This window comes from Macaca nemestrina, chromosome 1, assembly GCF_043159975.1.
Source record: "Macaca nemestrina isolate mMacNem1 chromosome 1, mMacNem.hap1, whole genome shotgun sequence".
Lineage (NCBI taxonomy): Eukaryota > Metazoa > Chordata > Mammalia > Primates > Cercopithecidae > Macaca > Macaca nemestrina.
This window is the reverse complement of record NC_092125.1, coordinates 232,400,875-232,418,514: the sequence shown is the minus strand read 5'-3', so window position 1 is coordinate 232,418,514 and position 17,640 is coordinate 232,400,875. Positions and strand designations below refer to the sequence as shown.

At 54.6% G+C, this 17,640-nt stretch overlaps 1 protein-coding gene across 1 annotated transcript; it reads right to left on the bottom strand.

The window, feature by feature from the left end:
- Positions 1–15,426: 15,426 nt before the first annotated feature.
- Positions 15,427–17,580, bottom strand: LOC105498329 (fibronectin type III domain containing 10). Its single transcript, XM_011770372.3, has one exon. The coding sequence runs from the start codon at positions 17,434–17,436 to the stop codon at positions 16,756–16,758; it is 681 nt and encodes a 226-aa protein (XP_011768674.2). The 5' UTR covers positions 17,437–17,580; the 3' UTR covers positions 15,427–16,755.
- Positions 17,581–17,640: the final 60 nt, after the last annotated feature.

The window sequence follows — 17,640 nt, the reverse complement described above, 5'->3', positions numbered from 1 at the left end:
GACAAGGTCTTGCTATGTTTCCAGGGCTCATCTTGAACTCCTGGGCTCAAGTGATCCTCCCACCTCAGCCTCCCAAGGTGTTGGGATTACAGGTATGAGCCACCATACCCAGCCTAAATCAGAATTTTAAATGCATCTATATGTTGTCAATAACTCAGAAAATACAGCTTTTTCATTAACCCAACAATATCAAATTAGTTTTATTCGTCAAATAATTACATACAAAAACAGATCATTCGAAGACTGCACGCGGTGGCTCACACCTATAATCCCAGCAATTTGGGAGGCCGAGGCAGGCAGATCACCTAAAGTCAGGAGTTCAAGACCAGCCTGGCCAACATAGTGAAACCCTGTCTCTACTAAAAATACAGAAATTAGCCAGGCGTGGTGGCAGCCACCTGTAATCCCAGCTACTTGGGAGGCTGAGGTGGGAGAATCACTTGAACCCAGGAAACGGAGGAGCTGAAATCATGCCACTGCACTCCAGCCTGGGCGACAGTGAGACTCCATCTCAAAAAAAAAAAAAAAAAAAAGGCCAGGCACAGTGGCTCACATCTGTAATCCCAGCACTTTGGGAGGCTGAAGTGGGCGAATCATGAGGTCAGGAGTTCGAGATCAGTCTGGCCAACATGGTGGAACCCTGTCTCTACTAAAAATTAAAAAAAAAAAAAAAATTAGCCTGGTGTGGTGGTGTGCATGTGTAATCCTAGCTATTCAGGAGGCTGAGGCAAGAGAATCACATGAACCCAGGAGGTGGAGGTTGCAGTGAGCTGAGATCACGCCATGGCACTCCAGCCCGGCGACGGTGCGAGACTCCATCTCAAAAAAAAAAAAAAAAAAAAAAAAAAAAAAAAATCCTATTTTAGGCTGATTTTATAGTTTTATGACCTCAAAACATCTAATGGAGTCAAATACAATCCTGCCTGATGAGTAAACCCAGGCAAAAATGTATGCTGCCAATTTTTATGCCATTTCTATTTTTATTTTACAGCAAATTTAAAACCAGCGTATTTATTAAAGACTCACAGCCTGAGGGCTGAGTGCAGTGGCTCATGCCTATAATCCCAGCACCTGGAGGCCGAGGCAGGCGGATCACGATCAGGAGACCATCCTGGCTAACACAGTGAAACCCTATGTCTACTAAAAATACAAAAAGTAGCCGGGTGTGGTGGTGGCACGTGCCTGTGATCCCAGCTACTCAGGAGGCTGAAAATCGCTTGAACCTGGGAGACGGAAGTTGCAGTGAGCCAAGATCGCGCCAGTGCACTCCAGCCTGGGTGACAGAGTGAGACTCTGTCTCAAAACAACAACAACAACAACAAAAAAAACAGATAATTGGATCCCAATTATATTTCTGACAAAATGGGACACATTCACATGGCTAAACTTTATTCGCCCAAATAGGTGATCTAATGAAGGATACAGACCAAAATTTGGGGGATAGCAGTTTCTATAGGAGGTTTATTATTTTGAAAAACCTTATTTTACCATTTTTCCCATTTCAAATGATTTGGGGTTATGTATTCAAACGTTTCTCCACCCCTCCCTTTCCCCCAGGACTCTTGGCTTTCAGAAGCTCCTCTGGAACGTCCCGCCCAGTAAAACCCCATCCCACCGGTGCAGAAAACAAGGTGCCCCTACTGTAGTGGATCCAGCCTTGGAGCGGCCTCACGCGGCCTCAACACCTCTTCCCCCAGACCCCGAGGGCCAGGACAGTGTCTTTACCTTCAGACTAGGCAGAGTGAGGTCCCCTAAGAGAGACAGAAATATTGTTATTTCCCCACCCAAAGTTATCTGCATTAGGTGAAAAATGGCCACACATTCTTTGTGGTTCCTCTCATCAAGACATGTGGTCTCTTTCTCATCCCTTGAATCGGGGCAAAGCCTTCTGATTTGTTCTGATCAAAAGAACTTAGCAGAATCGACATCCCAGCCCCAGTTCCAGGCCCAGAACCCAAGAAATCTTGCAGCTTCCACTCTCACTCTCCTGGAGCCCTAAGGCTGAAGCAGCCTGCTAGACAGGCCACATGGAAGAGAACCAGGTCACCCCGACCAACAACCTGTTGCCTGCCAGACAAGCGAGTCAGGCTGTCCTAGCCCACCCAGGTGCAGCTGATGTGACAGCCGACTACAGCTCCATGAGGGTCCCCAGGTGAGCCCAGCGCAGATTGCCAACCCACAGAATTGTGGACAAATACATGACCTGGCCAGATTTTGGGATGGTTTGTTACACAGCAAAGGCTAACTGATACACAGTTCCTCATTTCACCTTTGGTAATGAGATCCCACTTGATTTCAGGGGCACTGTGCCAGTCTCAGTAGATGGAACACAATTGGTCTATTCAACCACAATAATTCTGTTCCCTACTGTTGGGGAAGTGCCTAGAATCAGACCCTCCCCACCGAGTGCAAAAAGAATGCACCTTGGCTGGGCACGGTGGCCATGCCTGTCATCCCAGCACTTTGGGAGGCCAAGGAGGGTGGATCATGAGGTCAGGAGATTGAGACCAGCCTGGCCAACATGGTGAAACCTCATCTCTTCAAAAAAAAAAATACAAAAATTGCTGGCGCAGTGGCTCATGCCTGTAATCCCAGCACTTTGGGAGGCCAAGGTGGGTGGATCACGAGGTCAGGAAATCGAGACCAGCCTGGCAAACACAGTGAAACCTCATCTCTACTAAAAATACAAAAAAAAATTAGCTGCCCATGGTGATGTGGGCCTGTAGTCCCAGCTACCAAGGAGGCTGAGGCAGGAGAAAGGTGTGAACCCGGGGGGCGGAGCTTGCAGTGAGTGGAGATTGCGCCGCTGCACTCCAGCCTGGGCAACAGAGCAAGACTCCGTCTCAAAAAAAAAAAAAAAAAAAAAAAAAGGATGCACCTCAGCTATCCCTTCTGCCAGCCCAGCCTGCTGGAGGCCAGATGTATCTCCTGAGCTCTTAGAAGTGTTGGTCAGTGCCACGGGAACTGCTCCTACAAGTCTGGTGTGGATGCCCCCAGGTATACCCTGAGGTCCGAGAGGGTGGACTGCACAAGCTTGTCCAGGATGGCCCTTGCTGCAGCTACTGGTATGCTGCGTGCTGCCAGTAGCAGCCCCCAAAGGATTAGAAGTAATCACCACCCTGGGCCCCTTTGATCCAGAAGACATGGATGGGACAGACTGTCTGGCTCTTCGCAGGTTGTGTCCACGAGGCTCTGCATCTCGGCCGGCCCGGCACAGATGGCGGCAGCCAGATGAGCAGCTCAGTGGCACACTGTGCACTGGGTAATGCAGCCCAAGTGGACACTCCCGCCCCGCTCACCATTGCAGGGCCTGGGACCCGGGGCTGCCCCAGCCACATGCACCCTACCCGGTGCCGCTCCTGCACACAGCCCCGTTGCCACTGCCACTGCCCCAAAGCAAAAAAAAAAGAAAAATTTTTGAGATGGAGTTTTGCTCTTGTTGCCCAGGCTGGAGTGCAATGGTACAATCTCAGCTCATCGCAACCTCTGCCTCCCCAGTTCAAGCAGTTCTCCTGCTTCAGTCTCCCCAGTAGCTGGGATTACAGGCATGTGCCACCATGCCCGATTAATTTTGTATTTTTAGTAGAGATGGGGTTTCTCCGTGTTGGTCAGACTGGTCTTGAACTCCTGACCTCAGATCCGCCTGCCTCAGCCTCCCAAAGTGCTGGGATTACAGGCGTGAACCACCGTACCTGGCCACAAAATTTTTATGTTAGAGATACCTAACATAAAACTACTCTGAGTTTAAGATTTTGACCAGCTTAATCTGACAGCCTACCTTTTTTTTTTTTTTTTTTTTTTTTTTTTTTTCTTTCTGAGACAGGGTCCCCCACTATCAGCCAGACTGGAGTGCAGTGACACAATCACAGTTCGCTGTACCTCCACCTCCTGAGTTCAAGCCATCCTCCCACCTCAGCTCCCAGCTCAGCCTCCCGAGTAGCTGGAACTACAGGCGTGTGCCGCCACACCTGGCCAATTATTGTACTTTTTGTAGAGACAGTCTTACCATGTTGCCCAGGCTGGTCTCAAACTCCCAGGCTTGAGGGATCAGTCTGCCTTGGCCTCTAAAAGTGTTGGGATTACAGGCGTGAGCCAGTGCACCTGGCCAAGCTTTTTTTTTTTTTTTTTTTTTTGAGATAGGATCTGGCTTTGTTGCCCAGGCAGGACTGCAGTGCTGTGATCATGACTCACTGCAGTCTCAAATTCCCAAGTTTAAGCAATCCCTACCACATCAGCCTCCTCAGGAACTGGGACCATAGGCGTGAGCCACCACTTCCAGCCTGAGAGCCTAACTTTATTTATTTTGAGACAGAGTCTCACTATGTTCCCCGGGCTGGAATGCAGTGGCGTGATCTTGGCTCACTGCAACCTCTGCCTGCCGGGTTCAAGCAATTCTCCTGCCATAGCCACCCGAATAGCTGGGATTACAGGTGCCCGCCACCACACCCAGCTACCTTTTGTATTTTTAGTAGAGACGGTGTTTCACCATGTTGGACAGGCTGGTCTTGAACTCCTGACCTCAAGTGATCCACCGGCCTTGGCCTCCCAAAAGTGCTGTGATTACAGGCGTGAGCCACTGCCCCCGGCAGAGCCTAACTTTAATAAACATTTCTCTAGGTCCTTTTCCTCAAGTATTTCAATCCTTCAGTTAACTGTTTGTCACCATAAGCCATTGATACCCGGTCAAACTTAAATTTACATTTCCTAGGGTTACATTTCCGGCTCACTGCGTCTAGAGTTTTGGTTACCACAGAGCTGTTGTAATTTGTAAATCCAGTAATTTTAAAGCCCTTTGAATCTTTTCTTCCCCCTTAATCTTGGCTAGAACACCGAAGCGGTGAGCTTCATCTCAACACAAGCAGAAAAGTCAGTACATTTCACGGTAGGCAGAAAGAAACAGGCAAGAACTGAAAAAGCTCTACCTGCAAACTCTCTTTTTTTTTTTTTTTTTTTTGAGACGGAGTCTCGCTCTGTCACCCAGGCTGGAGTGCAGTGGCCGGATCTCAGCTCACTGCAAGCTCCGCCTCCCGGGTTCACGCCATTCTCCTACCTCAGCCTCCCGAGTAGCTGGGACTACAGGCACCTGCCACCTCGCCCGGCTAAGTTTTTGTATTTTTAGTAGAGACGGGGTTTCACTGTGTTAGCCAGGATGGTCTCGATCTCCTGACCTTGTGATCCGCCCGTCTCGGCCTCCCAAAGTGCTGGGATTACAGGCATGAGCCACCACACCCGGCCTAGTCTACCTGCAAACTCTCGAGCTGCAACTTTTCTTGGAGAATAATGCCACATGAGCTCCGAGTTCTCCTTCACGGGATTTGCCTGTCAGTTGTTTTGTTTTGTTGCGTTGTGTTTTTTGAGCAGAGTCTCACTCCGTTGCCCAGGCTGGAGTGCAGTGGTGCGATTTCGGTTCACTGCAGCCTCCATGTCCCGGGTTCAAGTGATTTTCATGCCTCAGCCTCCCCAGTAGTTGGGACTACAGGTGTGCGCCACCACGCCCAGCTAACTGTTGTGTTTTTAGTAGAGACGGGGTTTCACCATGTTGCCCAGGCTGGTCTCGATCTCCAGACCTCACATGATTTGCCCACCTTGGCCTCCCAAAGTGCTAGGATTACAGGCGTGAGCCACCGCACCGGCAATGCCCATCAGTTTTGGGTTTTTTGTTTGTTTGTTTTGGTTTATTTTTATTTATTTATTTATTTATTTATTTATTTAGAGATGGAGTCTCGCTCTGTCACCCAGGCTGGAGTGCAGTGGCCAGATCTCAGCTCACTGCAAGCTCCGCCTCCCAGGTTCATGCCATTCTCCTGTCCCAGCCTCCCGAGTAGCTGGGACTACAGGCGTGCACCACCACGCCCAGCTAATTTTTTGTATTTTTAGTAGAGACGGGGTTTCACCGTGTTAGCCAGGATGGTCTCGATCTCCTGACCTCGTGATCCACCCGTCTCGGCCTCCCAAAGTGCTGGGATTACAGGCTTGAGCCACTGCGCCCGGCCTGGTTTATTTTTTTGAGATGGAGTCTCACTCTGTCGCCCAGGCTAGAGCACAGTGGTGTGATCTCAGCTCACCACAAGTTCTGCCTCCCAGATTCACGCCATTCTCCTGCCTCAGCCTCCTGAGGAGCTGGGACTACAGGCGCCGCCACCACACCTGGCTAATTTTTTGTATTTTTAGTAGAGATGGGGTTTCATGGATTAGCCAGGATGGTCTCGATCTCCTGACGTTGTGATCTGCCCACCTCGGCCTCCCAAAGTGCTGAGATTACAGGCGTGAGCCACCGTGCCCAGCCAATTTTTTTTTTTTTTGAGACGGAGTCTTGCTCTGTCGCCCAGGCTGGAGTGCAGTGGTGCGATCTTGGCTCACTGCTGCAAGCTCTGCCTCAGGGGTTCAAGCAATTCTCCTGCCTCAGCCTCCTGACTAGTTGCAATTACAGGTGCCCGCCACCACGCCCAGCTAATTTTTGTATTTTTAGCAGAGATGGGGTTTCACCATGTTGGCCAGCATGGTCTCAAACTGCTGACCTCGTGATCTGCCCACCTCGGCCTCCCAAGGTGGGATTACAGGCGTGAGCCACCGCGCCTGGCCGCCCATCAGTTTTAAAATGTGCCCAAGTTAGAGCAGAACAGAAGCTGAGAAAAATTAAAAAGAAAGATAAATAAAGACAGTTTGCCCAAGTTGGGCCATAATATAGCCTGCTGGAGACCCAAAAAACCTGCTGTGATTTAATGTTTGGGAATCCCATTTCATGTCTTCTTATTTTCTGAAGAGCGAGAAGATTCCATAGATCCTATCAGGAAGTGTCAAGCACATGAACCACTGTTTCAGATGGTGGCCACAGACCCAGTTAATTTCGGGGTTGTTTTGTTTTGTTTTGAGACAGGATCTCACTCTGTGGTCCAGGCTGGAGTGCAGCGGCGCAATCTTGGCTCACTGCAACCTCTGCCTCGTGAGTTCAAGCGATTCTCCTGCCTCAGCCTCCTGAGTAGCTGGGAGTACAGGTGCCCACCACCACACCCGGCTAATCTGTTGTATTTTTAGTAGAGACAGGGTTTCACACTGTTAGCCAGGATGGTCTCAATCTCCTGACCTTGTGATCTGTCCGCCTCGGCCTCCCAAAGTGCTGGGATTACAGGCGTGAGCCACCATGCCTAGAAGAAGATAAAGTTTTTTAAAGGAAAGATGAGAAGGATTACTTGTTTTGAAATAATTATCCTTGGCCACAAAGATCAATAACAAGAATGACAACTACCTGAGGGTGGACAGGCAGTCCTGGGCAGATGTCTTCACAGAAGTGTTGTTTTGTGTGTACAAGGTTGCCATGGACTTTGTGCAAGTATGTGGTCTTTGGAATCCTTTGTGACAGTTTTCAGGCATGCGGGCCTGAGACCCCCCCTTTCAATAGCCTTCCTTAGCTCTATTTATCAGGGTAGCCTCCTGTTTTGCTTTGCTTCTCTTCTTCCCTTCCCTTCCCCTCTTTTTCAACCACAGTGACTCTTTGATTCTGAATCAGAACTAGGTGAGCTGAGAATGAAGACATGAAGGATGGCGGCTGTGAAAAAGTACTCTGTGCACCGAGCTGGAGATCCCAGTGCAGGGCAAGAATTATCCCCGGAGCAGGCCAGGCACAGTGGCTCACGCCTGTGATCCCAACACTGTGGGAGGCCGAGGCGGGCGGATCACCTGAGGTCAGGAGTTCGAGACCAGCCTGACCATCATGGTGAAATCTGGTCTCTACTAAAAATACCAAAATTAGCTAGGCATGGTGGCAGCTGCCTGTAATCCGAACTACTCGGGAGACTGAGGCAGGAGAATTGCTTGAACCCAGGAGGCAGAGGTTGCAGTGAGCGGAGATCATGACGTTGCACTCCACCCTGGGTGACAGGGGGAAGACTCTGTCCTCTCCCCCAAAAAAAGAGTTTTGAGAACTGTGCCATCTGACAAAGTGTGCACCAAACATAAGAGGTTATTTGTTTAAACTTAAGTTTAACGGCCGGGCGCGGTGGCTCATCCCAGCACTTTGGGAGGCTGAGGCAGGCGGATCACGAGGTCAGGAGATCGAGACCATCCTGGCTAACACGGTGAAACCCCGTCTCTACTAAAAATACAAAAAATTAGCCGGGCGTGGTGGCGGGCGCCTGTAGTCCCAGCTACTCGGGAGGCTGAGGCAGGAGAATGGCGTGAACCCGGGAGGCGGAGCTTGCAGTGAACTGAGATCGCGCCACTGCACTCCAGCCTGGGTGACAGAGTGAGACTCTGTCTCAAAAAAAAAAAAAAGTTTAACTAAAATATAGAACGGAGGTCCTCAGTCACAGTAGCTGCATTTAAAGTGTCCCGTGTGGGGGCCCTAATTAGGGAAAAGGAGTCGGGCTGGAGGGAGTAGGGGAAAGCAGAGACAGAAAGGACATGGGCTGTAGGTCTGCCTTTCCGTATGGCCCTCCTAAACAAGTAATGCATGTTACTCACAAACTTCCTGCTCGCCATCAAAAGCCTCAAATTACCAAACACCCTGGCTGACAGGAGAATGCAGGTAAAGCTCCCTTCTGCCTTGGCATTGGCCGTCAGCCCAGGAGCCACCCTACAAAATGCCCAGCAAGCCTTTGTCTCCATGCCGTTGGCCTCTCTTGCTGGCCACCCATTGCCTCCTTGCAACATATTTTCCTACTTTCGCTAACATAACTGCCTTTCTCTACCTACAGCTGTCTTGGTAAATTCTTTTTTTTTTGCGGGGGGATGGAGTGTCACTTGGTCACCCAGGCTGGAGTGCGGTGGTGTGATCTCAGCTCACTGCAACCTCCACCTCCCGGGTTCAAGTGATTCTCCTGCCTCAGCCTCCCGAGTAGCTGGGACTATAGGCGCCCACCACCACACCCAGCTAATTTGTTTATTTTTAGTAGAGACGGGGTTTCACCATGTTGGCCAGGCTCGTCTTGATCTCCTGACCTCGTGATCTGCGTGCCTTGGCCTCCCAAAGTGCAGGGATTACAGGCGTGAACCACTGCGCCTGGTTGATGGTAAATTCTTTTACCCCGTGCCGCTGGCCCAAGCAGTTGTTGCTGTCCCGAGACACGGTGTCCACAGCGACTCGCGGCCGCCCCAAGACACACCGTCCACAGTGACTCGTGGCCGTCCCCAGACACACCGTCCACAGCGACTCGTGGCCGCCCCCAGACACGGTGTCCACAGCGACTCGTAGCCGTCCCCAGACACGGTGTACACAGTGACTCGTAGCTCCTGTGTCCTTCCACAGGGTATGATGAGGTCCTGGCCCATTAACTATGAATGTAACCTTATGTGGAAATAGGGATCTTTGCAGGCGTAATCAAATGAAATGAGGTCGTGTTGAATTAGTGTGGGCCCTCCTGCCATCAATGGTGCTGTGCTATAGGGAAACATGCATTGCTCTTCCTCCCTGTTTCATGACACACAGCTCCTAAAATGCTTGGATGAGCCGGGGGTGGTGGCGGGCACCTGTAGTCCCAGCTACTCAGGAGGCTGAGGCAGGAGAATGGCGTGAACCTGGGAGGCGGAGCTTGCAGTGAGCTGAGATGGTGCCACTGCACTCCAGCCTGGGCGACAGAGCAAGACTCCGCCTCAACAAAAAACAGAACTCCTTGGTGTGGGAAACCCCACGCTCCTGGGACACAGCAGTGTGGACTGCTGAGTGAGAGAAGAGGAAAGTAGCTCTTTGTTTTTCCCAATATTACAGGTATCTTTATAAAAGAAAGGGAGAGATCTGGACACAGAGACAGTGGAGACAGGCAGAGAGATCACCCTGTGAGGACGGAGGCAGAGACTGGGCTGATGCATCTACAACCCAAGGATCACCAAGAGAAGCTGGCCGGGCGCGGTGGCTCACACCTGTAATCCCAGCACTTTGGGAGGCCGAGGCAGGTGGATCATGAGGTCAGGAGATCGAGACCAGCCTGGCCAACATGGTGAAACCCTGTCTCTACTAAAATACAAAAACTTAGCCGGGTGTGGTGGCGCGGGCCTGTAGTCCCAGCTACTCGGGAGGCTGAGGCAGGAGAATCACTGGAAACCGAGAGGTGGAGCTTGCAGTGAGCCAAGATGGCACCACTGCACTCCAGCCTGGCAACAGAGCCAGACTCCATCTCAATTAAAAAAAAAGAAACAAACAAACAAAAACCCCCAATGTGGCCAAGGATGGTGGCCAATGAGAAGGAAGGGAATGGGCCAGAGAAGAACCAAAAATAAGCAAAATAAAGACACCAAAGGAAAGAGACCCGTCTAGCCCAAGGCCGCATATTTAATGCTCAGGGACAACAGCAGGGGCACCTAGAGGGACTTCAGGGACCCACGCGCCTCCTGGGAGCACAGGAGCACCCATTTAGTTAAATGTGGCTGACAGAAAGGGAGAGTGATCGAATCCCATAGAGCATTTCTGTAAGAAAAAGAAAACAATAGGGGCCGGGCGCGGTGGCTCACGCCTGTAATCCCAGCACTTTGGGAGGACAAGGTGGGCGGATCACGAGGTCAAGAGATCAAGACCATCCTGGATAACACGGTGAAAGCCCATCTCTACCAAAAATAAAAAAATTTTTTAAAATTTAAAAAATGAATTACTGGCCGGGCACGGTGGCTCAAGCCTGTAATCCCAGCACTTTGGGAGGCCGAGACGGGCGGATCACGAGGTCAGGAGATCGAGACCATCCTGGCTAACACGGTAAAACCCCGTCTCTACTAAAAAATACAAAAACTAGCCGGGCGAGGTGGCGGCGCCTGTAGTCCCAGCTACTCGGGAGGCTGAGGCAAGAGAATGGCGTAAACCCAGGAGGTGGAGCTTGCAGTGAGCTGAGATCCGGCCACTGCACTCCAGCCTGGGCGACAGAGCGAGACTCCGTCTCAAAAAAAAAAAATAAATAAATAAATAAATTACTGGGCATGGTGGCGGGCACCTGTAGTCCCAGCTACTCAGGAGGCTGAGGCAGGAGAATGGCATGAACCCGGGAGGTGGAGTTTGCAGTGAGCCGAGATCCTGCCACTGAACTCCAGTCTGGGGGACAGAGCGAGATTCTGTCTCAAAAAAAAAGAAAAAAAAAAAAAAGGAAAGAAAACAATAAACATTGTAACATTCCTGCAAAGAAGGTATACCAGGAAGGCATGCCCAGAAAACAGATGAACATTGAACCAAATATTTCATAGTAAGCTAAAGGGAGGTAGAAAAATTATCCAGGCTGGTGGCAATGTTTCACACCTGTAATCCCAGCACTTTGGGAGGCTGAGGCGGGCAGATCACCTGAAGTCAGGAGATCGAGACCACCCTGGCCAACGTGGTAAAATCCCAACTCTACTAAAAATACAAAAATTAGCCAGGCATGATGGCACATACCTGTAATCCCAGCTACTCAGGAGGCTGAGACAAAAGAATTGCTTGAATCCGGGAGGCAGAGGTTGCAGTGAGCTGAGATGGTTCCACTGCACTCCAGCCTGGGCAAAAAGAGCAAAAATTCATCTCAAAGAAAAAAAAAGGGGCCGGGCGCGGTGGCTCAAGCCTGTAATCCCAGCACTTTGGGAGGCCGAGACGGGCGGATCACGAGGTCAGGAGATCGAGACCATCCTGGCTAACACAATGAAACCCCGTCTCCACTAAAAAATACAAAAAAATTAGCCGGGCGTGGTGGCGGCGCCTGTAGTCCCAGCTACTAGGGAGGCTGAGGCAGGAGAATGGCGGGAACCCGGGAGGCGGAGCTTGCAGTGAGCCGAGATCGCGCCACTGCACTCCAGCCTGGGCGACAGAGCGAGACTCCGCCTCAAAAAAAAAAAAAAAAAAAAAAAAAAAAAAAAGAAAAAGAAAAAAAAGGAAAAAAAAGAAAAAGAAAAGTCGGCTGGGCCGGGCACGGTGGCTCACGCCTGTAATCCCAGCACTTTGGGAGGCCGAGACGGGCGGATCACGAGGTCAGGAGATCGAGACCATCCTGGCTAACACGGTGAAACCCCGTCTCTACTAAAAAGAAGTACAAAAAACTAGCCGGGCGAGGTGGCGGGCGCCTGTAGTCCCAGCTACTCGGGAGGCTGAGGCGGGAGAATGGCGTAAACCCGGGAGGCGGAGCTTGCAGTGAGCTGAGATCCGGCCACTGCACTCCAGCCTGGGCGACAGAGCGAGACTCCGTCTCAAAAAAAAAAAAAAAAAAAAAAAAAAAGAAAAGTCGGCTGGGCGTGGTGGCTCACTCTTGTAATCCCAGCACTTTGGGAGGCCAAGGTGGGTGGATCACCTGAGGTCGGGAGTTCGAGACCAGCCTGACCAACATGATGAAACCCTGTCTCTACTAAAAATACAAAATTAACTGGGCATGGTGACACGCACCTGTAATGCCAGCTACGCAAGAGGCTGAGGCAGGAGAATTGCTTGAACCTGGGAGGCGGAGGTTGCAGTGAGCCAAGATCACACCACTGACGCCAGCCTGGGCGACAGAGTGAGACTCCATCACAAAAAAAAAAAAAAAAAAAAAGGCCTGTATCCCAGCAGTTTGGGAGGCTGAGGTGGGGGGATCACTTGAGTCCAGGAGTTCAAGACCAGCCTGGGCAACACAATGATATCTCCCATCTCTTAAAAAAAAAAAAAAAAGGAAAGAAAAAAAGAAAAAAAAAAAGAAAAAAAAGGTAACACTTAGTAAACATCCATAAAGTCCAAAGGAAAAGGAAAGCCTGAGGGAGGGGCACCACAGTCCTGGGAGGGGCCACAGTCCTGTCTGGAAAGAAAGTGGAGGTGCTTGCCACCCTTCAGGCTTTCGGCCCATTGGAAGGTGGGGGCCCCCTCACGCCATCTAAGGGCTCCCTTCTTTGAGTCAAGGCGGGAGGCCCTGGTGCCAGGTACCCAGGACTTGCTAGACTGGCCAAATCTTGCACCTGCCAGGCCAGGGTCTCCAGCAGCTCCTGGCCGTTCCCGAGCCCCCTGTCCAGTAGTAGAGACCCCCGTCCGAAGCGAACAGGGAACCACCAGCCTCACAGTCCTCTGTTCCTCCCAGGAGGCCTGGAACCCACCCCTCCTGGGGCACCTGGGGAGAAAGCAGGGCCTGGCTCCCTGCATCCAGACCACGCTGGGCCTCCAGCTCCTGTACTCAGCATGGCTGTGGGTCCTGCGGTTTGCTAAGATGGGGCCATCGCTGTGGGCCAGGCTACGGAGGTGAGCAGGGAGGCATAGCGTTCTCTTTTGGACACAGAAGGGGTGAGAGGCCCGAGTGATCAAAGTGAAAACTTCAAGAAGGGCCTCTGGTCTCGGCAGGGTTGGCTGGGACGAGGCTCCAGGGGTCTCGGCCCAGGGCAGTTCAAGCTGTGGTAACAATGGCTCCAGTTCTCATCTCTACCTGGCTGTTTCCATTCCACAGTGGAGGCACTGAAAGACTCGTGCCTCCTGAAGGGCAGGCACGGGTGAGCCAGGATGAAGTCGGGGCAGCTTCCGAGGCAGGGCAGGTCCCTTCCGCTCACACTGGAAAAGCGTATACCTCCAAGCACCAGTGAGAAAGGTCAGGTGGAGCCGTCTGCCCTCCAGCTCCACAGCACATGGCGGTTGCTACACTGAGAGCTTCCCCCACCCCAGCCTGGGCCACCAAGTCTGAAGAAGAGCAGAGAGCCATGGTCCAGAGAGAAGAGGGTGGGGAGGGACAGAGAGACACAGAGACAGAGACAGAGACAGAGAGACAGAAAGACACAGAGAGAGGACAGAGAGAGATGGAGAGAGACAGAGAGAGACAGGCAGAGAGAGACAGATGGAGAGAGGCAGAGAGACAGAGACAGAGAGAGATGGAGACAGAGGCAGAGGTGGAGAGAGACAGAGAGGCAGAGAGAGGAATAGAGAGAGACAGAGACAGAGAGACAGAAAGAGAGAGGGACAGAGAGAGATGGAGAGAGACATACAGAGAGAGGCAGAGAGACAGAGACAGATGGAGACGGAGGCAGAGAGACAGAGACAAAAAGAGAGAGACAGAGAGAGGGAGAGAGAGATGGAGGCAGAGAGATAGGGACAGAGAGAGATGGAGAGCGACAGAGACAGACACAGAGAGAGGCAGAGAGAAAGTCAGAGAGATGGAGACGAGAGGCAGAGAGAGACAAAGACAGAGAGAGATGGAGGGAGATGGAGACAGAGACACAGAAATAGGGACAGAGAGAGATGGAGAGAGACAGAGAGCCAGAGACAGAGAGTGACAGAGACAGAGATACATGGGAAGACAGAGATAGAGGGAGAGGAAGGGGAGAGAGAGAGAGAGAAAGAATGGAGAGACAGAGAGAGGGAGGGGAGGCTCCTCCAGGTGGAGCAGAAGGAAAGAACCTTCTGGGTGGGACTGGAAGCTGCACCACCGATCTTTCAGGTGCACCAGGTCAGAGGGAGAGGTTGGGGGGTCCCCATGCCTCTGGGAGGATAATGGGGCCAGCTGGGAAGGTGGCCAGCTAGGGAACGAGCAGTCTGTGCAAGTGACCACGAGCTCAGATGCAGACACCCCCCCACCCCAGCAGGAACGCCTGCTCCCAGGCCAAGGCTTGTCCCCTGGGCCCCACAGGCTGCTGAAGCCCCACCTCTGCAAACGCTCAGCTGGACTCCTCAGCTGGACTCCAGGCCTCTGAGAAACTCCCGGAACTGACGGGACAGGCCTGTGGCTGTAGCCGGTGTGAGCCTAAGCTCACAAACAAGCCAGAATCCTGCCGCAGGCCAGGGAGCCTCTGAAACTTCCCGATCGATCCCCAAGGAGCCATGCTGCCCCAGCTCCCTGGACTCTGCCTTTGCTGGTAGAAGACATGGCAACACCCTTGCCAGTGGCCAGGGCAGAAGGTGGCTGGAACGGGAAGCCCCCTAATCCCGCCAGGCTGTCTAGACACATCGCTGCACGCCCCTCTGGGGATGAGTCACTCCTCAGAGCTGGGCTCCCCCCGCCCCCGCCTGTTTTTGCTTCCTCAGGGTCACCGCTGGCTGCAGGTGCCTCAAGGACACCCTGGAAGAGGCTGTGGGGGAGGGAGGATGGCATTCAGCACAGGATACACACAGGAGCCCCAGGCTGTCCTCTGTCCACCGTTCCCACCCCAGCTCTAGCTCTGCACAGGGAGGTCCAGACAGGGTGGGGAGCCCCTCTGGAGCAGCCTAATCGTGGCCGTCACAGCTCAAGTGGGTAGCCATGGGAATGGGTTATTTCTAAGCGCGGCAGGTACTGCCTCCCCCATCCCCCGCCAACAGCTGGCCCACGACAAGAAGGCGCAGAGACAAGCACTGGGCACCCTGCCTGTCCTGGCAGGAAATGTAAGGCAGTGTGCCGCACACGCTGCCGGCGCCAACGCCACCCGGGGCCAATGCCACCCGGGCCAGGAGAGGGTTCGGGGCCAGCCACCGGCCAATACCCAAGGGTCCTAGGGCAGCTGGGGAGAAGGGGAATCCACCTTTTTCTTCCCTCCCACCTCCCAAATAACACACAGACAGCACTGTTGATCTGAGGATGGACATTTAGACATTGGCGCCAGGTTTGCGCCTGACCAGCGCCACGCAGGGGTGGGTGGAGCAAAGACACAGAGGTGGGCTGCAGGTATCATGGGGCACCAGCCAGGGCCTGGGGTGGCTGGGGTGAAGGTGGGTGTTTGGCCAGTGACCAGGAGTCAGGTCAAGTCCAGGAGGTCAGTGCCAGGGGCTCCAGGAGGGGAGGGCAGTGCCATACCCCTCCTGGTGTCCAATGTCACCAGGCAGCCATCACAGAAAGCAACCTTAGCCCGGGGCCCGGGTCTGCAGCAGGTGGGCAGGGTCAGCTTTTCTTCCATGGCGGGTGGCATTGCCGGGCCAGATCCTGGCTCTGGACCCCTGGGCATGCAAAGGCTAGGGGTGGTGCTGTCAGTCACACTGTCGCTGCTGAGGTCCCCTGGGTTGGCTGAGGCTTGGGATTCAGGCCGCGGTGGAAGGTCGGACTGCTCAAGGCTGGTATCTAAGCTTCTGCCCTGGGACCCAGTGGTGATGGCCACCATCTGCCCCCATTTCCACAGGAAGTCCTAGTCAGAGGCCGCACACACAAAAGGGGTACCCGGCCCTGGAGAACCACCAGCCGCCCCGGGTCTGAGAACACTCACCCTGGCCGCTGGGCCAGGCCTGCCATGTCATGGCTCCCGGCTGGTCCAACACCCTAAACGGTACAGAGCGTTGCAGGCCCTCACCTCATGCTTCTGCAGCGCTTGAAGGTGGGGGTGTCTCCAAGGGGACGCTGGCCAGGTGCATGGAGGGGCCGGCCAATCTTAGGGCCACAGACCCCCCTGGACAGCAGGGGGTGTTGGCTCCTGCAGTGTGGGCCCGAGATACTAAGGCACGAAGCTAACCTAAGCCCAGTGGGGTGGGGCGGGGGAGGACAGGCTTGGAGAGCTGCGTCCCAGGCCTGCAAAGCACAGTGACCTAGCAAGGGCGACGGTCTATCTGGGACAATTTGGCACAGGATGGAGGTGCGGGGTGATCCGGAGTGCCCATGGCTCTTGCTGGAAGGGGCTCCATGCCCTGGTCGCCTCCATGAAGGCCTGTGGTGAGCGGGGAGAGCCCTGGATGCGGCCGGCACAGCAGCGCAGGCTCAGGGGCCAATCCAGAGCCAGAGTCTGGGAGTCTGACGCCCGGCTGGGAAGGGCGTGTGACGATGCCAAGGTGCCGGAGCCGTCGCCGGCAGGTCCTCCTCCGCGGGGATCTTAAGGAAGCAGCAGGAATGAGGAGAGGAGAGCGGGCGGAGGACCTGGGAGCTCAGGCGCCCTCGGGCAGGCGGCGCCCAGGTGGGCTGGCGGCCTCGCGCTTCAGGGGTGTCTGCGCAGGCCGGGGCGCGCGAGGGCCGGGCGCATGAGGTTCTCGGTGATGTAGGCCACCAGCAGGCAGATGACCACCAGCATGACGCAGATGGAGCCGCCCACCGCCGTCATGGCCACCACGATGTCCTGCATGCCGGCCGGCTCGGCGGTGAACTCTACGCACTCGGCGGGCTCGGGGGGCTCTGGCGCGGGGGCGGCGGGCCCAGCGCGCAGCGGCAGCGGCTGCAGGCACAGGCGGTAGAGGACGCCGTCGTGCACGTCGGGCAGCAGGTAGTCGCGGCAGGAGGCCCCGAGGAGCACGCGCTCGCACGGGAAGCGCGTGTAGGCGCCGCGCCATGAGCAGTTGAGCGCGAAGGCGCGCACGCGGCGCGCGGCGGCCGGGGCCAGGCGCCACTGCAGGAGGACGCTGCGGTTGCGCAGGACGCTGGCGCGCAGGGAGCGGCCGGCCGGGGCGTGCAGCGTGCAGGCCGGAGCCTGGCAGCGGAAGCCGCGCGCGGGGCTGCGGAAGCACAGGCGCCCGCCGCCCGCCTCGGGGCCCTCGGGCAGCACCTTGTAGGGGCACCAGGGCGCGTCGGGGGCCGGCTCCCAGCCCGGCGGCGTCGGGGCGGCCGCGGCGCAGGGCGGCGGCGCGCAGGCGGCCAGCAGCAGCAGCAGCGGCGGGGCGCGCATCCTGCGGCTGGGCCGGGCGCGGCGGGGCCACGGGGCGCGGCGCTGGGTCACGCGGGCCGCGCCGCCGCCGTCCCCGCTGCCCGCTCCCCGCGATCCCCGGCGCGCCGCGCCCTCCGCCGCCGCCCGCTCCGACCCGCCCCCGCGCCCCGTGCGCGCTCGGACCCGGCGCGGCGGCGGAGGCGGGGCCGCCCCTCGCCCCGCCCC

Coding starts and splice junctions, on each gene's coding strand:
- LOC105498329 (XM_011770372.3), bottom strand. CDS start 17,436: ATGCGCGCCCCGCCGCTGCTGCTGCTGCTGGCCGCCTGCGCGCCGCCG.